Source organism: Sprattus sprattus (assembly GCF_963457725.1).
Source record: "Sprattus sprattus genome assembly, chromosome: 1".
Lineage (NCBI taxonomy): Eukaryota > Metazoa > Chordata > Actinopteri > Clupeiformes > Clupeidae > Sprattus > Sprattus sprattus.
In genome coordinates this window covers 55,125,258-55,150,362 of record NC_137920.1, presented here as the reverse complement: position 1 = coordinate 55,150,362, position 25,105 = coordinate 55,125,258, and the positions used below count along the sequence as shown (strand labels likewise).

The 25,105-nt window shown below is 42.2% G+C and overlaps 1 protein-coding gene across 1 annotated transcript; it reads right to left on the bottom strand.

The window, feature by feature from the left end:
- Positions 1–16: 16 nt before the first annotated feature.
- On the bottom strand, positions 17–5,166 carry pcyt1bb (phosphate cytidylyltransferase 1B, choline b; the record flags this gene model as incomplete). Its single annotated transcript, XM_080836633.1, has 8 exons — positions 17–782; positions 946–1,134; positions 1,364–1,506; positions 1,619–1,697; positions 1,853–2,004; positions 2,894–3,010; positions 3,100–3,199; positions 5,020–5,166. 8 exons carry the CDS (start codon positions 5,164–5,166, stop codon positions 579–581), a joined length of 1,131 nt encoding a protein of 376 aa, XP_080692759.1. The 3' UTR covers positions 17–578.
- Positions 5,167–25,105: the final 19,939 nt, after the last annotated feature.

Below are 25,105 nucleotides of genomic sequence, written 5' to 3'. Positions count from 1 at the left end.
CTCATTTTTAGTTAACACTGAAGCGGAAACCCCCTAACTATGATAAACAGCCTTAACACTTGGGAGTCCAAGGCCTGTTACTCTTTCTTTAGCTCATCTAGCTTAACAAAATACCAATTACAAATATTGTTTACTTATAAATTGCATGTGATCAAATAATCTTTTCCCACGTTAAGTCTAAATATAAAGAAGTACACTCTATGAGTTATAACGAATACATTAGTTTGTACATGCAGTACAGGAATGACTGTCTTCATAATTGAGTTTTAGTGTAGTAGGCACGTGTTTTGCATTTAGAAAGATATGATGTCTGTACGTTAATACCGTTGAGTTATGATGTAGAAGTAAAGTGCATTTCATGATGTGTCTAGTGTGCCAGTGCTTGTGCATCACATGGGTACATGTGGTGCAAATCCATAAGTGTGTGTATATTTGAGTACATCTGCATGTAGGTGAGTAAGAGTATGTGTCTTGTCGGCTTGAATGTACATTTGTGTCTTAATGTGTGTGTATCTGTCTTTGTGTGTGTGTAGGTGTGTGTCTGTGTGTCTGTGTGTGTGTATGTAAGAGTAGCAGATTTATTTCACTCCCTCCCCCTTGCTGCCCGGACGGCTGAGGCATGTTTTTGAGGTGGATGTAGGCGATCTGAAGCGCCTGCGGTGCTGGGGGGACGGGGGAGAGGGAGAGCGCCCTCTGGTGGGGCTGCTGCTCGGAGAGCCGACGGGGGACGTGTACGGTGACAGGGCCTGGAGCACACGGCCACTCCTCTCTTGAATCATGGTCTGTAAGCAGAGGGAGAAAGAGAGACGATTAATGCAACTAATACACTCATGCCTGTGCTAACCATACCGAAACACAAGGTTCCCTCAGCAGCTGTCCATATATCACGTGAATAGAATGAGATGGTGCAGAATCCATTCAGTAGGATTTGTGTGGGACTCTCACCCAGGCTCCTTCAGGGCCAAATAGTTCCAGGAAGTTCCCGATGAACTCGCGGGATTTTTCCTCCCACTTCAGGATGATGTCGTGGCTCCTCTCCTCCACCCTGTGCACGAGGTCCTTGCTCTTCTCCTCCAGAGTGTGCACCTTCTCCTTCATCTTATCCACCTGGTTCTGCAGACGGTACTTTTTGTCCTGGAATTAGTGGGATATCGGCTATTGGTCAAGGTTGTTCATCGAGAGGCTCCTTATATTCTCTGTGACCAATAACTGGGTTTTAATGAGAGGGATTGATTATCTCAAGAAGGTTGGATAAATTCTTAAATAGGAAAGAAATCTAAACCATGTAACACTGTGGTTCACTGTAATAGCAGTATCATAAGATCACTGGGTCAGGTGTAAAATGCCATTATGGCTCTCTTACGTTGATAAATCCCACATTGAGCTCTCTGGCGGTGTACCCTCTCTGCAAATTGCGACGCGCATACACGTCATAATCTCGCACAATTCTGGTTATAAGGTCAGAGGTTGAGATTCCATCAGTCCTTTTAGTAGCCACAAACATTCCTATGGCACACACACACAAAGAAATACATGAGAGAACAAGCACATACAATACATTTGAAAAATAAAACAATTCAAATATATATTAGTATGTGTGAGAATACTTGTATTTTACCAGATTCCTTGATATGTTTGTAGACATCCTCAGATCCTGCTGAAGTGTATGGGATGTCGTCATGGGCCACAAAGTCAATCTGTAACAAGAAAACATCTGTGTGTAGCTTATCAGTGAGAGGAGGGTGTGTCTTATCGTTATGGAGATAGAGAAAAACCAGAGATAGATAGATAGGAAGACAAATAGATAAAGAAAGAAATAATGAAAAAGAGAGAAAGATGGAGAGAGACTTACCCTGTGCATCTTTAAGAACTCAGGACTGAGGGTCCAAGGGGCATCACGGACCACCTCATCGACATAGCGGCAGTGTCGCAGTGCATCATAACGCTCATCCTCTGTCATCACCGTGTAGCCTTTATACTTGTGTGTGAGTTCATCGCTGCACACTGAGAGAAATAGTCATACACAAACACAAACACACACACACACACACACACACACCATGCATCATTCACTATAAACAAACAAGGCCTTAAGACAGTGATTGTTGACAGAGTGATTGTTTTTTTACGTTTGAGTGATCAGCTTTACCGAAGACTCAATGCAACTCTGTGTTTCTTCACTGGTTCACGGTAAACAGTACAGCCTAATACAGGAAGACGTCCATTTGTTGATTTCCCTGATTTACAAGAACACATATACAAGTAACTGTATACAACTGTATATATGAGGTAACTTCACCAGTATTGGGGAACTACTTTGAACTACAGCAAAGCCCTAGGCAAAATCAAGTTTGGTTAACTAAAGCTATAGGAAAAGCAATTTACTTTGTTAAAAAATTATCATTATCATATGTAAATGTGATGTGAAATGTTAAGAAACTAGAAGGGCTACTGGAGAGTACAAACCTCCACCAAGGCCAAATGCCCTATTTTCCAATGTTAACAGTGAAAAAAGAATGAATGGGTTCTTTCTTGGCCCATGTTACACCCCTCCACCAAGTTTTATGAAAATCAGGCTTGATTTTTGCGTAATCGTGCTAACAAAAAGACCAACGACACTGAAAAAGAACCTTCATGGTGAAGGGAACTATGCAAGGGCTTATGTATAGTCCACTGGTCAGTAGCGGAAAATAAATCCCAACAGGACAAAAAACATTTTGTATTATATGACTGTTTGTAGTCTCACAGTAGTTACACAAAAATGGCAAAAAAATTGTATAACTACTTAAACTACCAGCAATACCAGCAAGCTACTACCAGCAAACTACATGTAATTCACCTATTAATTTAATTTCATGTAGTTCATTACTCTCCAACAGTAAACTTCACATACCTCCTACTATCAGCTGTGTATTAGGAAACAGGTTCTTGGCTTGCATGAGAGCACGGGCATGGCCAGAGTGGAAGAGGTCAAATATGCCATCTGCATACACTCTCACTGGTCGATCCGCTTCATTCATAAAAAACACACAGAAAACACATATTAATATCCATTAATAAGGGAGGAAGAGGGATAAAAATGTTGTCTATCACACTGACCTGGAGTTCCTCTGCGGGCTTGCTCAAGTGTCGCTCTCTCGTAGGGGACATCAGTCTCACTGCCTTTTGCCCTAGCAAAAGTGGCAGGATGTGACAAAGTCTGGTGGACAAAAGACATTAAACATACATTACACTTTTATCATTTGTCAACAAAACTGTGCAGAAACTGTAGTAAACTTCATATATCAGCTGTACTCTGAAGGGGTTCTCTGTGGTTTCTCTAAAAAAGGCGACACTGAAACATTTTCTATGAAGAACTAGTTATTTGCATAAATGGTTATTAAGGACTGCAAGAAGTTTCTCAAAGCTTACAACCTTTTAACCCTATCAGTAGCCTTGACTGGTATGGGTGCCATTATAGCCTTTATTAGCTTGAGATGAAAAGTGAGAAAAGGGAAGAGACAGAGTGACCCAGAGGACATAAGTTAGCGCTGTTTTAGTTTAATAGTAGAGCTGTTCAGTGTGAGCCGTCTGACCTGGTGCCAGACAGATATCTGAATGGTCATGGTGTGACACCCAGGTATTGGACTCTAAAACAAGTTGCATAACCACTAGCAGACTAATGTTAAACTTAAGCAATACGTAAGGGATAATGTATTGTCCAGAGGTCATTCTCCAAAAAGAATTCCCGATGGGGCGAACAACACCCCGACGGACAATACATTATCCCACTTATTATACGGTTACTTGCCAAAAATGATAGAAGACATTCCTCCAACATACCTCTTTTTAATGATTTATGCAACATCTTTTTCATTATTGAACTCTTTACAAAACGTAATGAACTTCAATGGATTGTTATCACAGCTTATATCTAATGTTTGATTACTGATAACCAACACCTTCCAAAATAAGTTATCTGTGAGGATATATCAGCAATTCTATCAGCTATCAGTAAAGCAATGCAATGTGTATTGTTGTCATTATCCTTTGGACCCTCAGCTGTTTGTGGTAGGATTCCCTGATTGGACCAGGGAGTGTAATTAGCGATGACGACAGAAACACACAGGTTTTCAGTGTGAGAGAATGGGTAAAGTATTCAATAACTAGTTATTTACATTTTCCCCTAAGCCCATGACATAGAAAAAAATAAAAATAGATCTCCTATTACAAGAAGGATGTTAAATTGTTGTCAATTAAAGCAGATTTTTTGACAAAATGTGCCTTATCTCATTTCTAAAATGGTTTATCCTTTGGAGGTGTAGAGGAAATATATCTTATTAAATTGATACATAAATTAAAAAATAATGAGAGTCACATAGGTTTTGAGCTTTCATAGATCCACCTTTGAGTACAAGATGCCTCCTCGTTGCAGTGCTGTGATATCATGAACAATCACACATCCTGAATGTGGGTCTGTATGTATTGAAGCAGGGGAGATGTAAGAAAATAGACATTATTACTATACAATGTTAATCATACTATAGATTGAGAGGATGGGACCACAGTTTTACTTCGTTCTAATTCATTCGTCCTATGTCTCTTAGATCTCTCAGACAATGTGTCCAGCTCCAGTTCAGGCTGCACGTTATGTAACAGTTGCCAACAGGTCATTTAACTCCACTGTAATGATAATAGCAACAAGTGCAACAAACACACACATATAGCCTAAGCCTACAGAGTTTAGAATAGAGTACCCTACAAAATACACAAGTGCTAAATCTAACTCGTCGATTGTTGGTTCGTTATTCGGTAGCATTGGCGACTTTCGAAACACTTTCGAAACTCAATATGACGTGGTTAAACCGGTTTCTTGAATGTCTCGGTACAGACTGTCCGATTTTGTTCTTTACATCTTCTCATTGGCCTGTTGAGTAGTCTGCGTGTATAACTCATATGATAGACCCATCGGAGCATTTTATCGATTTTAATAGCTAATAATTAATGTAGGCTATGTATTTTCTTTTCAAAACAACCTACCTGTCGTGGTTTCTGGCGGCGACGTTGTTGCTGTTGCTGCTGGGATTGCCTCTGCTCGCCTCCACCGCTACCACCACCACCTCCGTTACCTCCGCTTCCCCTGGCGCCGTTGTTGGCTCTCGGACCGTTACGTCTCCTTCCTACCATGTTGGAATGTTATAGGCCTGTCCTAAGCTTGCCTCAATCCTGTGCCAACATGTAAAAGAGAGCGGTATGGTTAGGCTGTCCATGCGTTTTAATATTGGCTGTGGGTTGCCCCGACATCATTGGTCTCGCTATAGTGTTCAAAGTCCACTCTATCAGTGACACGTTACAGCTGAGAGCTGGACTATATAAACCCCTTCCTCTATAGCGAACCTGGGTGCATATCTCTGTGGCAAATAACTTCTTCGCCACTAGTTGCATTGCTATTTGTTTATTTGGGGTCTTAACAGACTTTCAGTGAACCCTCAGCCATAATAAACGTGAGCCAACTCTATTATTTTCCTGCTATTTAGTGTTTATCACTCTCCACTTATTTCACCAGTCCCTCCAGATGGAATAGCCACGGCTATTGACGTTGAAGCGTCTACAGATGTTGCCTATGGAAAACTAATTTGCACTTTATACTTAAACTAACTGTGAAGCCTTCTAGAGAGAACATCTCAAAACACACTGAAGTCCCCTGATTATTCCATCTGACTATAATTTTGGTTACGTTTTCAGAGGCAGTAGGTGTGTCTCATAGATCGCCCTTTACGAAGTACACTTTCATAAAGTGCACTCTCGTACAGTGCACTTTCATACGTAGTGCACTTTGTCGGTGATTAGGGCTGACTCAAATGGAACACTTACGTTTACCACTTGGCGGAAGTGACGGACGTAAATCTGCTCGCGACACCCGCAAATTAAATGCGGAAGTGACGGACGGAAATCTGCTCGCGCCACCCGCGAAACTTAACAGAAAAAAAATAATAAAATACAAATCTAAGCCTGCCGACATGTCTGAAAATAAACGTGCTTCTTGTCCATTTACTGTCCCTAGTTTACCCCTTTCTCCACCCCATGTGGAAATTATGGCACACTTCTGTTTTTTTTATTTGTTTTGATGTGTTTTTGGTCAGTGTGAGTTGTTTTTAAATGTGCTTTATAAAAACATTTGACTTGACCCCTGAAATCCTGGCAAGAACCTCCGTCTTCTGGCTGAACTCCAGCTGGTATGTACATTTCATTTAGCCTTACCTTCACAGCCTAACCTTATGTGGTAGTTGCAATGACATTCTCAATTATCTGTCAGAAGCCTACTTCTTTGCAATTCACATACACACCATATGGAAATAAAACACACCATATGGACAAATCTGTACATGTCCCTAGATTTCAATTAGTTTTAAGAATTATCCACTGAAATCTTAGGCACAATCTGCTTGAATTTGCAAAGTAATAGGCCTACCTTGACTGACTGTACTTTTATACACATCTCTGTTGTAGTTAAGTTTACCCTGATACAGGAATCAATTAGCAATGGAACACAAAGGCATATGAATTGTTGTTACAAACATGCATGAATTGTAATATACATCAGAAAAGGCAATCATAAAAACTACAAAACCTCAATGGCACAAGATTTTATTGATTAAAATACTTACATATTAATATATTAATATAATCTTCCCTCCCCCTCCCCACATACTCTACAGCAGTCACCCTGCCCCAAGCGGCACTGCCAAATTAATCTCTCGATGCCACTGCTGGTATTGTACTTTGACGGCCACAGTGACCTGAGGGTCGACTTCAGGCTCTCCAGGGAGTCCTTCAATGCACTCATGTGCTGTGCTGGGCACTGAGTGGGATCACAGATGGTTTGCCAGCGGCACCTCCTATGGCCCTCCGTTCACCAGGTAGTGCGAAGATCCATGCACTCCTCTTCACAGTGGTCCGGCATCCAACTGCAGAGGAACTCCCATGCCTGGGTGCCCGCTTCGTCCATCTCGCTGGATCAGCAGCCTTCAACAGAGTGTTGGTTGGGGCTACCGTCAGGGTGAAGCCCCCCAGCAGAGGATGCAGCCTATTATTTTAACAGGAAGCTGTTCCACTCCATCCAGCTGCAGGCCAGCTGTGACGACACATGTATATTTCTGGCTGTGTTCGTGGGGTACACGGGGTCAGTGCACGATGCCAGGGTCCTGAGGAACAGCCCCATCCACTCCATGCACGTTTATCCTCCAACAGGCTACTGTATCCTTGGGAATGGTGGCTACCCCTGCCTGTCCAAACCCATCTCATAACCCCCTTCAGGCAGCCTGTCCGCAACCACCGCAAAGCTCGCTACAACAGCTGCCTGTCGGGGTTCTCAAGACGCGATGCCGGTCCATTTTCCTAAAGGCTCTGGAGGTGGATGTGAAGTTTGTGCCAGAGTTCATTGTGTGCTGCACTGTGCTCCACAACATCTGCTTGACCAACGGTGACCTGCTGGAGCTAGATGATGATTATGATTAGGGCAGCAGCGGACCATCCAGCACCAGTACCTCCAGAAACCGTCTCTGGGGGAGAGAACACACAAAGAATAGCCATACAATGTTACACTTAAATTGTATTAATTGTTTATATGTATATGTATGTTTATAGTATTTATTCAAGCCACATACATACTTTACAGTACAATAGAAACATGTTAGTATGTATTAAATAAAATAGCTTGTTTTATTAAAGAAGTTCAACCACATTCATGATCATTTCACTTATTATATTAAACATCGCTTCTGGCTATACAATATGCTTGAATACAGGTGAAGGGACATCCAGAACCACATCAAGCGCTCACACTGCTGCCTGCAGACACCTCACCAGAGAACAGACAAAGAATAGCCATACAATGTTACACTTCAATTTAATTGTTTAAATGGGGTTCTGATGTTTTTCAATCAATAGCCCTGTTTTTCGATCTCTCCACAAACTGCCAGTAGGAGAAAAAGCATTCTTGTTATTTTTCCTGGCAGCCCACAGTGACCTTAAACAATAGGGCTATGGTTAAAAAAAAATCAGAATTCCCCTGTTATTGGCAAACAATCTATGAGGTCGGAAATAAGCATTTTCTTAAACAGTTGATCAGTGATTACTTAGAAACATTACTTCTTGTGCAAACCACTTGTAATGATGCTAGTCGCGAACGCGGTCTCTATGGAATTACACATATAAGTTAGCATTACGCTAACGAAGCTTCTATCACAATTAAACATGCAATGCTAAGTGATTGTTTATAGAAACAAATGTTACAAGATAAGATAAAGATGTATTCTGTACGTCTGCTAAGTTTTACAGTGCTTCCTAAGTATAGATATGAAAATAACTTCAAGCTTCAGACTTGGGGAAACACTTATCTATCTGCCAAGCCAAGTTCCATTGGCTTATAGCATAGCATAACTGCCATGCAAATTCAATGGCATCTAATGCTACCTAGCTAGGTATGCTAACTGTCGGTATCCATCGTAACTCAACCAAAAACTCATGTCGCTGGCTTTAATCTGAGTAGGGCATGTTAGTAGTATATTTAATATCAGTACAGTGTTTAATTACCGCTGATACTTACATTTACGTTCTGTAGCCTCGTCTGCTACTGCTACTTCCACCGTAGCCTCGTCCGCCATTGTTTTGCAAAATAAAATTAAATGCTGCCGAACGGGCTCCTCCTCTTCCGCCACGTAGCCAAGATGGCGCCCGTATAGGGCGAGCAGTGTAGATGAGTTCCACACTGGATATTTTGACGTTTCAGGGGCGCATTCCGGGAAATTTCAGTGCACTGAATTATTTTGTTTTTTTCCGTGTGAACGCCCTAAGCCCTCAAGTTGGGGCTCCAGGGGCACAAGTGTGATCTATGAGACACGGCCAGTGCTTTTATTAGCCTGATAACATCCGAGGTCACGTTAGCTGGTGGACAAATTATTTCATGCAAAATAAAATTAAACATTAAATGGCGCACTTTGTTGTTAATGAGTCAGTGAAGGGTATTAAAACACAAGCCTATAGCATTAAAAGCAGGTGTTCTGGTGGTGCTGGTAATGAGTTGTCAGAAACTACACAGGAGCACAATTGCCAGAAGAGGTCAGTAGCCTAGCGCTCAAATCGCTCAGAAATACTGGTGGACTAAATTATTATCTGTCTCTGGATGCCCACAATCTCTGTTCTAGGGGAGTATACACCCAGCAAACATGCACAGATGTTTTTATTTGTCTGCCAGGAGGAAAAGTCATAGTGAGGCATTTATCATTTACTAAGTCACTTCGCAAGGGTTTTGGACCAGTATAATTTAAAATGGACAAACTCAGATGAGATAGTATAGATTTAACTAGGCTATATGTGGTTGTTTTACCACATCTCTTCCACTTCACTAAATTCAAATGTATTTATATAGCGCCAAAACAATACAATTGTCTCAAGGCGCTTAGTGGTGGCCAAGTTAACATCCAATTTGGTCCAAATGTCTGACTTGTGAGACAAGTACTAATCCATTCATCTCTCAATCTGGTTTTCTTATTTCTTAAGAACACAAAAAATACATAAATTAATTATAGCAATTAAACAAACAAACTAAACTAAACAATTACACATTTGGACCATGTGTAAGGTCTGGATGGACATGCTGAGAGCTGTAATAGGAAAGGACGAGAGCTGCGGAGGCTGGTTATTTCAGCGTGGGTGTAAATGCCATACAGGATCTCTCCTATCAGACCTTGTAGGCAGGACAGCTGAGTATTTGGTCCTGACTAATAGTGCTCTTCTGTTGGATGAGATTTGTGGATCGGTCTAGATGCACTGTATCTCTCAGTTGAGTCGTCAGGATTTCCAGTTGTTACCCTGTTTTGATCTTGCTGTCTCCTTAACATTTAGATATTTGTTGGACGTGCATCAGAGTTAGCACTTACTTTTTAAAGCAATGGTTCTTTCAAGGTCACACAGTCTTACATTGTCTGCTGGTATCTTGTTTATAGAAGCAGGCTAGCATATTAAGCATGATTAACAATACAGTTAAAACTTTTGAATTAATCACAAGCAAATCAAGAAGGGTTAAGTTTTGCTCTAAGAGTGGAAGAAGAAAATGACGAAGAAAGAATGAAAGAAAGAAGAGGAAAAACATTGCTTTCACAATCATATTAGGGAAAGTCCTGGGATGAGGCCACATAAGAGCCAGGGTAGGCCAGTACCTCCCAGATTGACAGCTGACCCATCCAATCAAAAGTGTTGTCGCCAATGCCTATTCACATCAGTCAGTAACGTTGGCCATATCTGTTAACTAGCTGAGCTAGCTCTAGTTAGACATTAGATGATCAACTTAGCCGCTGCAACCTAATCAAGTCACAAAATCACAATGTCGTTGACTACCTACTTAAAAAAACAATGCATAGTGGAAAACGCAGAGAGGAGTAGAGACCTATACACACCATCTGATGACGATGACTGGTGACAGGTCTTTTTCTCTCTCTCTTCTCCCACCCTTCTCCCTGCCCACCCCTGTCCTGAGTGGCCATCAAGATGAGGAGATGTGTCTGACCCCTCAATACCATCTGTGTGAAAGGGTTAGTATGGTGGAACAGGGGTGTGATGCAACCTTGCAGCTAACCACAATGAAGCTAGACTACAGTGTTGTCAAAACACATAAAACCAACATGATAAGCACAAACGTGTACATGATGCCCACCAAAGTCTGAACATTGCTATCAAGCTATACACAAGTGAAGGTGAAAAAACGTCTTCTTAACACCATTATTGTGGGATCTCTGTATATAAAGGACTTTGCTCTCTCTCACATACACTCACTCAAAAACACACATAAAAAGATGATTGTTATCGTGGTTCATTGTGTGGTCGGAAAAGATGATAGTTATCGTGGTGCATTGTGTGGTCGGAAATAAATGTGAATTCTTGTCTGAATCATATATTTGTATATTAGATGTAGGCTTTAAAAATACATTTTAAAAAGGGGTCTCATCACTTCCATATGGTAGTTTGACAGAAATCTGAATGTAAAAAAAACACCCTATTTCACAAACATTCACCCAGCTTGAAGTTTCTGGTCTCGCCACTGGGAAAGTCCCAAGGAAAGCAATCTGGAAAACTGGGATGAGCAGTTGCTCGTGATCAGACTGAGCTCAGTGACACCATAGCTGGTAAGGCATGCGGACAGTAGGACAGACTGATGACAGGGAGGACTCTGGTGAGACTAATGGGAAATCAAATAAGGCCTATTGTCTGTTAAGAATCAGAGGATCAAGTTTCTGACTCCCCCCTATTCACCATGTAGCTAGAGGGTGACTTGGGAGAAAAGGGACACGTTTGATTGTGCCTGCATGAGAGAAAGGTTTGGGCCATGTTAATAAGCACAAGTAAAGAAGAATCACCTTCACATGTTCAATCTTTCCTTTGGTGAATTCACTCGATTGTCTTTCATTTCCCTCTTTTTTTCTCTCCTGTAAGTTTGTTTCTTTGGGGCAATACTAATTTTGTGGCCAGACTAATATCAATTATATTTGTCTTGATTCCGACTTTGACAAAGCAGTTTTGTACTTGTCAGTGGTGATCAAACTAGTTTGAAGCATTACCTTGCTCAGAACCAGTAATATATCACAAGTTACAATACCTTATTACAATAATCAAAGACTGAAACGCTTGAAGCAAGTTAATTGCTCTAACATAACAAAATGCCTGGTAAGAAGAAATATCTTGTGAGACAAAAAACAAGCATATATTGCCTTGATTTAAGATATCTCATCTTACCAAGCTTACAATTTTGCAGTGTTAGTATTAAATCAGGTCATCAGCACAAGTAGCCAAAAGGTGCTGGGAAAAGGAATTCTTTTTTCTCTCCGATGGGAAAGGTTCCCTGGGTCTGTGGTCTTGTGAGCAGGGGCGTTTGGCTGCTGTGCCACTGTGGCGCGTTGGGAGCGCTAAGCATGCCGCTGGGCAGATTATCACAATTACCTGCCAGCACTGGCTGCTCATGGGCTACATTTAGCCCCTGGCTTTTGGCCAGATTGACACTGGGGTTGCCACCGTTGCCTTCTGGGAAAGCATTTTAGTAGCAGTCTGCTGTCTGTCTGCAAAATAAATTGAGAAGCTCTCTATCATGTTGGCAGGTGGGCGACGTGGCGTGAGCACCTGTGCTGTTGTAGGGACTGCTGAACCTTCCCGGAATAAACAGGTCTTCCCCAGAACTGTTTCAGAGAATGTGGCCTGGCCTGATTCAGAGAGCCAAAGGTCTGTTTTGCCATGATGATGTTGTCATATAAATTAAATTGAGCTGGTCTGGCTTGAAAGGTGCTTAATCAACATATGTCACACCAGTCATCTCACTAATTTGTTATATATTGCGAGCTGGAATATATTGCAAGCTGATCTGACTTGAAGTACAATTTTGCAGTTACAGATGCAATAACCAAGCAGTAGAGGTGTTGGGGTCTTGCTGGGCGTTATGACAGAGACTAATCAAGTTAACTTTACGACTGCTGGCTTCCAGCCACAGGTCTCTAGAGGTACAGCCTGACCTCTGCCCAGTAAGCCATCCACTCCCAGAGTTTAATTACCCCCATTATCCGTTTATCTCTGGGCCAGTAATAAAAAACTGTCGACCGCGCCTGGGCTCATAACTCACCCTGCAGTGGAACCTGTGACAGACAGCGGAAAGGTGATGAGGTGACCGATAAATGGGCCTGATAGGTCAGTGGAAATACAATTTGGATGAACATTCCCAACGTTTCATGACCTCCCAGTGTCTGAGATCGTGTGCTGTCAATGTTCAGAACCACACAATGTGGCCTTTGAATTTCTAGGAAGGAGACACAATAGGGATTGACATATGTTACATTGTGACAAGCCTTTGACCTCCACGCAAAACTCCATCTGTCCATCAGGTGTTCTCTGAAAAGTCTCTGGAAAGTGCTTTGTATAGGGTGGAGTGGGGCTCTTTCTAAGAAACAGCCCTGGTTATAGAATTGGGTCAAGCTATCATCTGGTGCATTCAAATGTTTTACTTCCATGAAGGAATAGTTAGAGTGCTGTCATATTACTATTACTAGACGGCTCCTCCTATAGATTCTACGAAGACCTGTCTAGGAAAGAGGTCAAAACATATTCCAAATCTGAAATATCAAAAAAATAGAAAGGTAGCCTGATAAATTGCCAAAGGTCAAAGTTAGCGCTCATGTGATTTAGGGGTAAAACTATTAAGCTGTGAGCTATGCCACTACTTAATGTGTTTCTGTCTGAAACAGGACATGGCAATGCGCTTTGTGTGACTATGTTTGCACAGATAACTCTCTTGTTTGGTGAGCTAGGGCTAGGCTAGGCTGTGGGGTGACAGGATCTCCTGATTTACGAAGGTGTCAGGACCTGAATGCTTGTCCGACCACTGAAGCTCTCCCCGTCGGCTGCGTTGAATAAGAGAGGGATTGCTGGGGATTTGTGGGCTCACAGCAAGTTTAGGGTTCCATTACGACACTGCTCAAGCATGTGGCAACGTCCTTGTGGGACAGGCATCCGTGTATCACAGACAGGGTCACAGAAAGAGCCAGAGAGAAATAGAAAGAAATAGAGAGAAATAGAAAGAGCGAGAGAGAGAGTGCACTTGATAATATATAACCAATGTTGCCTTTTCTGTTATCTCATATATGTAATATGACTTTGATAAGCTTGGTTTCATTTGGATTGAGTGAGAGAGAGCACAAAATGGATATGATGGATAAAGAAAATCACTCACTAAAGGCGCACTGCGACCTGGAAACAGCAACCTCCTGCCACACTACACAAACCTTTTGATTAGCTCATGCTGCACCTGTTGGCATGTGTGTAAAGAGAGGCCTTGTCACAGCGGGGGAGCATTCCTAGGCCATGGTCAACCTGCTTGTCTTTCACCATCTCTCTTTCGAGCACTAACCCCCCCCGTGTGTTATCAGACCTTCAGCTGGATGTGCTGTCAACCACACAAGGTCAGAGGTTAATGAGGCCCACAGTTAATGTGACAAATCAAACAGCAATGAGAATCCTTTAGACAAAAATAAAGGCTGAGCCTCTGTCTTCGCTGCCTGCTCCCTGTCATTCAGTACTGCTGAGTGACTACATCAGTCATAATTAACTCCCCCACAGCTATCACTGTGGATCTCTACGTACTCCTAGGTTTACCAGTAATGATTGCTGCTAATGGCGACCGCTGCGAGCAGGGACATCACCTCTTAGCTTGCCCTGCTGGGGTCCAATGAGGGGGGTTTGGTTCTGGTTTTCCAGCCACCTGACAACTGTAAAGATTTGCAAACTATGACAATCGGCATGCAGACTCACAGAGTTTAGCTGTGAAGTTTAAGTTGTAAAACCCAGGTGAAATAATGAGGTAAGATCATTTAATGCATGCAGGTGCACAAACGTGTATACTTCTCTCTCTCTCAAACACACACATAGGAAGCTTGTCTTGTTGACTTGTTTTGTCACTTGGTAATGGATACCTTTCACCTAGCCTTTAGTCCCAGTGTATGTGTGTGATGTCTTTGAAATAGTACCACTATGTCCTCGGATCAGATAGGAATGAAAGGGATAGATATAGAATCTGTGCAAACATGTGGGAGAGTGTGTGAGAGAGAGAGAGAGAGAGAGGAGAGAGAGAGAGGGACTTTTTTTTTTTACTTTTAGAACTGTTTATTTAAAACGCCATTTGAGAACCATCGAAAAGAGACACTGAAAAAAAACAATCAGTCCATATCACCACTTGAAAACAAAGCTCCCAAAGTCATTAAATGTAACCATTTTATGTCTGCTCCCTTACACACGACACACACACACACACACACACACACACACACACACACCACACAGAGCGAGAGAGAGACTGTTTGTTGTTTGCTTAAGTATGGCATATGCGTAGTGAAGAATGTTTGGCGTGAACTACAGATAGCTATTTAGACATGTTCCATCCTTCCATAATCTCAATGAACAAGTAAAAAGAACAAGAACAACAGTGTCAGATAGTCCACGTATGATATAATTATATAACGTCTAAATGCTATCTTATAAGCTCTTACTTACTAAAGCTTTAACTACCAAATTACAACTCTTCATTAACTCCACTGACATCCACCTTAAGCAGTCAAGCCTGTGATGTATTTGGATTTGACTTCACAGTATCAGTACCAAGGTCACTGTATTCCCTTCTGTGCTTAAGTGTGCTTAAATTCCTTTGTCTGAGGGTGACCGCTCGGGGGGAGGGACAAGGACAGGTGGGTGATGAGAGTCTGAAATAAGTGGTGCTAATCTGAGTCTTGCAAACAGAGGCACAACCTCTCTGCATCCTGTCGGCAGCAATCTCTCTCTCTCTCTCTCTCTCTTTCTTTGTCTCTCTCACTCTCTTTCTTTCTCTCTCACACACACACACACACACACACACACACACACACACACACACACACACACACACACACACACACACACACACACACACACACACACACACACACACACACACACACACACACACACATAACTATGTGTGATTTACTTCACATTATTTCCAGTGTTGCCAGATTGTTTAACAAATCTTCACTCTTAAAAGGTATAGATTTGATGTTCTCAAAATACTACCAAGAAATGTTCATGTAGAGTTTACAACTAAAGCCTTTACTACATGTAGGTATGGGAATGCGTTTATTCGTCTAAGCAAAGGTTTCCTTTAACCTGCCCTTGTCCTTATTAAATGAAATAGTTTGGTACACAAACTCTAGCTGCTTTATCACCTAGCAGCTAATATGTGGATCAGTAGGACTATTTGAAAACTTTCTGTTCAATTTGTTTCAGTTCAGGCTTCAGTTGGATCAACACACTGAATTATAAACAATTACATCACAAACTTGGACTCTTTCTGGGCTAAACATCTTCTTTTCGACACAGATAGGCGTCACCTCAGTACAGAGGGAGCCAAGCAGCTCACCTTTAACCTGATGGAACACTTACCTAGCATCTGACATAAGGATCAGCTTGACCCTCCCCGGGTTCCCATATGCACCCCTCCTCCTATTAATGAGGGTCTTGCTGGTTTCCCTCTAGATCCTGGTTCGATCCCCGCACCCAGGCCGAGCTCTAGTCCCCGGGCCCCTTCCCCCATCCCTGTTATCCACTCTACCAGACACTTGCCCTACAAAGCACTTTGTCCTGTTAGGGGTCCAAACCTGCGCAACCTCCGCTCCCTCGAACGCACAGCTCCCCGCACTTCCACATCATTAGCCGCAAGTGCCTGTCTAGTTAATGCCCGGTCTATCGCAAACAAAGCGCACATCCTAAATGACTTGTTCGTCAGCAGGAACTTGGATTTTCTATTCTTGACAGAGACCTGGCAACACAATATGGAATATATTCATTTAAACGAATTGTGTCCCTCAGGCTGTTCTTACATCGGCTCTCCACGACCATCCGGCCGGGGCGGTGGTCTTGCGGTTGTGTGGAACGCCACTTACGTTTGCCTAATAGTGAACACTGAGTCATACCAGTCTTTTGAAATTTTATTCACCAAAATTGGCCGTGATAGACCGTTTTACTGTGCCGTAATTTATCGCCCCCCTGGTCCAGCTTCACAATTTCTCTCAGACTTCTCTGATTTTATGACTACAGTGGTAAAGCTTGATAACCTGCTGATAGTTGGCGACTTCAACCTGCACGTCGACAGTGACAACCGCACAGCTAGTGAATTCATCAGCATCACTGAATCGCATAATTTAACGCAGCATGTCAAAAACGCAACCCATGACAGGGGTCACACCTTAGATCTTGTCTTCTCCTTTGGTCTCAGCATCCTAAACACCAGCTGTGAGGATCTAGCGATAAGTGATCACAAATGTATATTTTTTAACTTGTTCTTATCTCCTGACCCTCCCCCCAACGAAAGACCTATACGCTTTCGTCCCATGTCCCAGAAGGCTGTGAACCGTTTTTCCTCACTTTTTAGCAGTGATTTGTTTTTAAACGCTAATGATGTCGACCACATGCTGGATTCTTTTAATGCTGTTCCTCCATTTTAGATAAAGTTGCCCCTGTAAAAACTAAACAAACGTCCTCTCACAATCCTCATCCATGGATCTCTGATGAGGTCCGCCGCCTGACGAGGAAGTGCCGCAAGTTAGAGCGGCTGTGGAAGAACACAAGGCTCGAAGTCCACCGCCTACAACTCCGCCAACTCAGGCGCTCCCTTAACGACCTGATCAGAGACAGCCGTTCTGCCTATTTTGCCAATTTGATAACATCATCCAAAGGCAACCCCAAACGCCTTTTTGACACGATCAGCAGCATTGTCTCCCCTCCCACACCTGTGCTGCCTTGCTTTTCCCAGGAGGATTGCAATCTGTTCCTAACATTTTTTATAGAGAAGATCAAAACCATCAGATCTGACATCCAGCACAGCCCTCTCTCCCACAGCCCTCCTCCCTCCCCTCCCTGCAACCTGTTAGTGTCCTTTGCCCCGATCAGCCCTGATGATCTTAATAAGATGGTAAAGAGCATGAAACTGTCCTCTAGTCCCAATGACATCCTTCCACCATCATTTTTCTCCAAAATCTTTCCCACTATCGAACCGGTCATAACTGCCATTATTAATTTGTCATTGTCCTCTGGCCAGTTCCCATCTGCCTTCAAACATGCCGCCATCCAGCCTATTATTAAGAAGCCGAATCTTGACCCCTCTCAGCACAAAAACTACAGACCCATTTCCAAACTCCCATTCCTCTCCAAAATCCTGGAAAAAGTAGTTGCTAGTCAACTGACAGCCTTTCTTAACACTCACTGTCTTTTTGATAAGTTTCAATCTGGTTTCCGCAAACTTCACTCCACCGAAACTGCCCTGTTAAAGATTACTAATGACATTCAGATGGCTGCTGACAATGGTGAAACTTCTGTTCTTGTGTTACTGGACTTAAGTGCAGCCTTTGATACAATAGACCACCATATTTTAATCAAGAGGCTGCATGACTGGGTGGGCATTTCAGGGATTGCACTAGAGTGGTTTGCCTCCTATCTGTCGGACAGGACCTTCTCAGTAGCCATTGGGGACTTTGCCTCTCCCCCCTCCCCCCTCTCCTGCGGTGTCCCGCAGGGGTCAGTGTTGGGCCCTCTCCTCTTTACACTATATCTGCTGCCTTTGGGCCAACTTTTACGTAATTTTAACATTCCCTATCATATGTATGCCGATGATCTCCAACTCCATTTTAGTTTTAATCAAAAAGATTTACCCAGCCTATCAAAACTTTCAGTATGCCTGGACGCCATCAAGGTATGGATGGCGGATAACTGGCTACAGCTGAATAAGGACAAAACAGAAATTTTAGTCTTTGCACCTGTCACTTTAACATCTGAGATCTCAAAGCACCTGGGCACTTACTCTTCCTTTGTCCGCCCAAGCCTGAGAAATCTTGGGGTGATCTTTGATGGTTCCCTGTCTTTTGAGCTCCACATAAAACAGCTCACAAAGTCCTGCTTCCTCCATCTGCGAAACATCAGCAAACTGAGGTCCATTGTGTCTTATTCAGAACTGGAAATGCTCCTCCATGCTTTTATCTCATCCCGTATTGACTACTGCAACTCCCTTTTCCCAGCTCTCAAGAAATCAGATCTCTCTCGTCTACAGTCCATTCAAAATGCTGCCGCCAGACTACTAACTAGAACAAATAGATATTCCCACATAACACCCATCCTTAGCTCCCTCCACTGGCTCCCCGTTAAATACAGGATACAGTTCAAAATTCTCACCATTACCTACAGATCTTTCCACCGACAGGCTCCTCTCTACCTGGTAGAATTACTCAACCCCCATTCAGTATCACGATCCCTCAGGTCCACTGATCAAAACTTTCTTTCTGTCCCACGTACCCGCCTCAAAACCTGTGGCGACCGCGCTTTCGCAGCCATGGCCCCTAGGTTATGGAATGACCTACCACTGGATCTTAGGTTTGCTCCCTCAGTGGACCGCTTCAAGAGCCTCTTAAAGACCCACCTTTTTAGACAGGCATTCTGTTAATTTATTCTTTACACCTTTCACAAGGCCTACTGTATTAACCCTTGTGCTGATTATTATCTTATTGTATGGTCTTAAAATTTGTTTTGCTTTTATTGCTTTTATATGGTTTTGTATATGCCTGTTAGGTCTTATGCTGTGTGTATGCCTTCCTGTGTTTGTACATTGGCCTACTTTGAACTGAATTGTAAAGCACTTTGTGACTGTTTTGTCTGCGAAAGGCGCTATACAAATAAAATTTACTTACTTACTTACTTATAAAAGCCATTAGCCTATAGGCTATATGTATTTGAAGGTGTTAAACCATTATAGTGTTTTTTTTTAGTGACAGTAACATATTTACCTAACAATATGTATGCATTCCTCCAGTAACTGAACTGCTTTAGTAACAAACTGTGATTATGATGGTCAAAAGCCATACATGGCCCAAATTAGAATGCCGTTTGCCAATTTCAGAGCCAGAATCCAAACTATTAATTTTACTTGAATATTGAAGTTATTGATATTCTAAGCCTTTCCATGGCTTCTGCAGCCTGTTGAGGTGTAGTAGAGTGACATTCATTTCAATTAAACTGGTGAAATGTTATGGTGGCTACTGTACTGCCACTTTTTAAAAAAGGCATTTTTTATTTTGATTTTGAATGTTCCTTGACGTCACAAATGTACTTTTTATCATATTGATACTAACAGGATAATGATTGTCATGTATAACTTCTATAGGCTACAGTATTTCCCTGTATAATCTACACTTTCAGTACTAGTAAAGCAGTCAATATAATACACTGAAAATGTTAGAAAACCATTATCTTACATTTTAATTATATAAGATGTATAGGATCAGTGACATCCACCAGCAAATTCATTGACAATCAATTTGCTAAAAATAAAGAGGCAAATACATAACCTGAAGTATTGAAAAGCCTAATTGATATATGGGTAAACCTCAATCATAGTCAAATACACCAGTGACAAATACTCTAGGCCTTTAGCAATCTGCATCATGCTTAAGGTGATTATTGTGTTCTCATGCAATACCCCTATGAGCTATGCATGCCACTGTAACCACCGTGTTAATCCATGATCATTAATCGGTCCAAGCTGTGTAACAGTCCTCTAAATAAACTTTTCACGTTACTCTGATAGTCTCAGTATTTGTGGGCAGCCTTAGATGTAACATAAGCACACAAACAAGGATTTCAATGAGTTGTTACTCTAAAACCATTTGCCAGCCAAATAAAAAAGTACCGGGGAAGATATGAAAGTCATTTTTCAACATGGCTCCCTTCTGGCTGTGCAAGAAGCTGCAGCGTTGAGCTGCGTCAGCTGGGCTGAGTGCTCCTTTGCTTTGAGGCGCAGAGAAGCAATACTAGAGGCCCGGCGCTCCGCAGGAGAGGAGGACACTGAGGGAGGGGTGGAGGACGGAGAGTTGGGCAGGGTGTTCTGGGTCGGGACAGGACTGCTCACTGCTGCAGGTATGGGGAGCCTTGGAAGGTTCAGTGGGCGCATGGAGAATATCCTACAGAGAAAGAAGGAGATGGAACGGGGAAAACACCTGAATCAGCACAACTATTAGCATAACTATTCTAATTTTACATTCAGATACACGCATGCAAGCATTTCCAGAGTAAGAAGTACGACAAAATAGGATATGAATTGCGCTAAAACAAAAACATTTCAGCACACTGTTAATAAATTCATTGGTGCTAAGACATTAATGTGAGTCCTGACATACAGACGTAAAGTCCTCTTGTTTGTTAGACGGCAATATCTCGATTTAATATCAGTTATTTAAATCCAGGAAAACATTCTGAGCAAATATATCCCATTCTAAAACTGCTGCAGTGTCATTCTATGCATTCGAATGCTTTTTCTCCTGCAAGGGAGCAGTGAGGGAGGGATATGCCTGTGCCTTACCGACCAAACGAGGGGCTTATGACTGCTGGATGTCTGCACATGGCTACACCTGGGAAAGATCCAAGGCTTAGAGAGGCGATGGAAAGGGACTGGCCAAGGAAAGGGAAAGAGGTGGTTCCTTCAGTCCATGCTGTGTCCAAAAAAGGGAGAAGATGGGTAGGTAATGGTCCCCGGTCAAGATAGTGACCCATGGGATGGAATGAGGGTGTAGGCCCCAGGAAAGGGAAGTTGAGGGGAAGGGGCTGCACACCAGCTTTCTCTCGCTTCCTCCATTTGGCTCGACGGTTCTGAAACCAGACCTTGATGGAGGAGATGAAGGAGGTTTAGCCAGAATTCTCAGATCATTTTGTTATTATGTACTTGTTGTAATTTGATACTGAGTACTGAGTCTGATATCAAAAACATGCTCGTTTGAGTGTGTAAAGGAAGGAGCTTGATCAAAATGGAAAGATCTTAAGAGAAAGTAATTTTTTATAGTGATTGCAGTTAGACAGTATATTTGTCACTTCATTTCATTCAGGGGAAATTGGCTCACAACACTTTGCAACTGTTTACCTGCACACGTGATTCTGTGAGGTTCAGTCTTATTGCTAGTTCCTCCCTCAACGAAAAAAGAAAAGAGTTAAAATCTCAATAACCACTTATTGGTTTATAATTTCACATAAACTTAGTTAGCCTACGTACTATTGAATAATTCAGGTGCAATTACTTGTTTTAATGTCAGCCTAAATGCCACAAAACTATTAACAGGAAAATGCATGAACAACCTACAACATTGTATGCACTAAAGAATGAGTAAAAAGTGTGTTAGTGGAAACTCACAAAAACATTTTGGTGGAGAATGTTGCCTTAAATCATTAACTCAACTCCATCCAATGAAACAACTGTATGCTCATTTGCCTTCTGTGATTATTATCTTTTTTGGGGGGTGGGGCAAATATATGTTGTGAATATGGTTACACATCAGGTGTAATTGTTATTATTCGTATAGGCAGGAGGAATATCGGTGGTGACAGTTGTGCAGAAGGTCTTGACTTAAGCCATATTTTCAGCACAATCTAAATCCGGAGCACATACGGTAAAGATGAGTAGATTAGTTTTCCGACAAAATGTATCATCAGAATACCTGGTGAACACGTCTGGATAGTGAGTTTTTTGGAAAGCTCTCTCTAATTCCTCCAGTTGATCATTCGTAAAAGTCGTCCTGTATCTCCTCTGTTTGCGCTTTATCATGCCCTCCTCGGAGTCGCTGCCCGCTGACAAACACACACAGTCCTCTCCTTCCCTAAGGCTTCCATCAACGCGCAGGACTTCCTCATTCGCAGATGATGATAATTTCGGGTCCCTGAACGCGACATCATTGGCTCTCTGCTCCACCAGCACATGTTTAGAGCTCGCTGGGGCGCTCTCAAGGTAGGACGTGCGACTGGTGGTGACTGGAGGTTCGTAGGTTTTCCTCATGCACCTACACGGTTTGCTTCGACTGTGCTCATCACTTTTCCGTTCCTTGTCGACAAGGAAACCTTTACTGGATTCAGAGAGTTCGCCAACAGACCCCAAAGGTTGACCATGCAGACTTTCATTGTCAGGTTGCGTGCTGTCTGGGGTGATTAAAATATAGCCTGTTAGAAGATGCAGCTACATAATAAAGGCAATAGTCCCAAAAGTTGATGCTATACAATCGAAAAGCCCCAAAAATATTATCATAGAACACAGCAAGGGAACAACCATATGAATTACTTGCCAAGCATTAACAACTATTTTGCAGTTCAAAAGTGGTCCTCATATGGTGAGTAAAAAAGCATAGCACACGAAGGCCTACTGTATAGTCTCTGGGGATTTTTTTTTCCCTACCATCAGAGCGTACCCTTGTCCCAGAGAGCGGTGGAATATTTTTCCTGTCGTAAAATTTGGAGGGGCTCCTGCGACCGAGTATGCTGTCTATACAGTACGACGACACAGAGCCAGTGGGCCTACACTTGCCGGCATTGTCCTCAGAAGTGTCGCCCTCACCCGTGCAACTCATTTAATTCCACTGCTTGAAACTTAAACAGTGATAAACATAATCCTGTGGTGTCGCGTTAGTGTTCCGAGTGGCCAGTCAATGACACCGTGTGGATATTACCAGCTGTCAAAAGTGATGCGTGCTCATGTTCAAGCGCGTCCGATTGGCTGCCATGGGCATCTCTAGCGCCACTCAGTCAGCTCCATATCAGTAGAATCATATTGCTTAACACAGATGGGCCAAGATTCCATGGAACTCTCATACACTCACAGACTTTTCAGGTGCGCTATTGTGTCCAATGGTGTTCTCACGACTGATCAGTGTGAGGTTTCCATTGCATGAATGTCTACGATGTAGACCAGATGCTATGACTTCACTGTCAACATGCTTGTTGGAGCAACTCATTTCAGATGCTGTGCTTTTCTCGCCCTGCCCTGACATTGTTTCAGAGACCAGAATGGCTTCAGTCACGTACAGGCATCTGAAGGTCAGCCGTATTATCTGGATAAGAGAAAGACACAGTTAATATGCTTACTTTAAAAAAAAAAGGTTAGGGGAAAGTATGGCAAAGTCGCTGCTTATCAGTTTGAAAAATAGTCACTGTAATAAGTTTGTATTCCCAAGCTATGATACGGTCGCAGTTAGATATCACATAACAGCAAAAGTAGGCCTGAACTTGTGGATCCTGAGGGTCGAGACAGTTTGTCTGTCAAATGAAATTGACAACAGGCTTATTGCGTCCATGAAAACACTCAGCTTTGGTCAGACGTTCAGTCGTGAAAATATGCACAAGGAGACAACTTAAAGCAACTGTGGCCTTTAACCTGAAATGCATTGGTTCATAGGCCTTCAAGTGCTTTTACCGCTTTCTTGTGGAATTTCGCCGCCGTGTGGCCTTTAAGTGTCATAACATTCACACAACACTGACTGGAAAACGTGAAAACGTGATAGGTGAAGGGTCATGTCTTTCTTGCCTTTAAGAAAATATTTATTTTTAAATCCTATTTTATTCTCAAATGACTTCATAGACTTTGTGCGGCTACAAAACCACTGTCAGGCCTTGTAAGATTTATAGGCAGATATATATATAGGCCTATATTTTTTTTTAATAGATAGCAAGTCCAGTGGACCTTTGTCTGCCCACTGCTTGCAGAAATGGCGGTCCTCTAGCACTTTGCTCATGTGTCTTTGGGCAGAGTTACACACAAAGTGCCCAATGTTTTTCCACTTGATTTTAAAATAATAATGTTTCTTTAATCATTTTATTCTTGTTCACTAACCTTTAACATTTGTATAGATTTGTGCGTGATATAACTGACCAAATAGGCCTGCTTTTTCCACAGAGCCTTCTTGTAGACCTATCATGAACTTCTTCTGTTTAGCAACCAATATTGTCAATAGACTATGCCAAGAATGTTATTTTATAAATTCTAGGAATTGCTAACATTTTGTACTATTTTCTTTATATGCATGCCCAGTTAAACTAAGAGTATGGTGGTCTGAGAGTGGACAGGAAGTGGCACACCACCAGAGGGGGGCAGACCAAAATCAACAGATGGACTGATAAATATGCTATCTGGGGTGATGCAGAAAATGTTTGACCTTCATGCCTGTAGTTTAGAATCAGCAGCCAATGAAGCCTATTACAAGTGTACAGTAAATGTAGCCAATTGTGCATTAGCCTACATTTTACAGTAGCCAAGCCTAAAGCCTAGGCTACTTACGTAATATAAACTGGATGTAAGTAGAGTACAATTCTGCATAGTTTAAATGTATGATTTGTGGATATTATTGTAATATATGACCACCTATTATATATAATTCCATTCAGTTAAAATCACTTGACTTTGTAGTTGGCTATGTCTTAGTGGGCCTTGATAGGAGGTTAGATAATCTGATGGTTCAGACGCCCTTTTTTATGTCCAGTAACTAGGCCTTTAAATAGGCCTTTAAATAATATAATTTCAGAAAAGAACGCATTTAGAATGGAAACAAAAAAAATGCATGGCAATGGTAAGAAGAGCGACAATGTTGCCCGAACACTCAGCTATGTGGGTGTTCTGTTTCGATGTTTGGTTATCAGTTTGCGTGCGGGAGTCGTTACCATGGTAATAGTACACAAGTAGCACAATAATTGTTAGGTGAGCGGTGGTAAA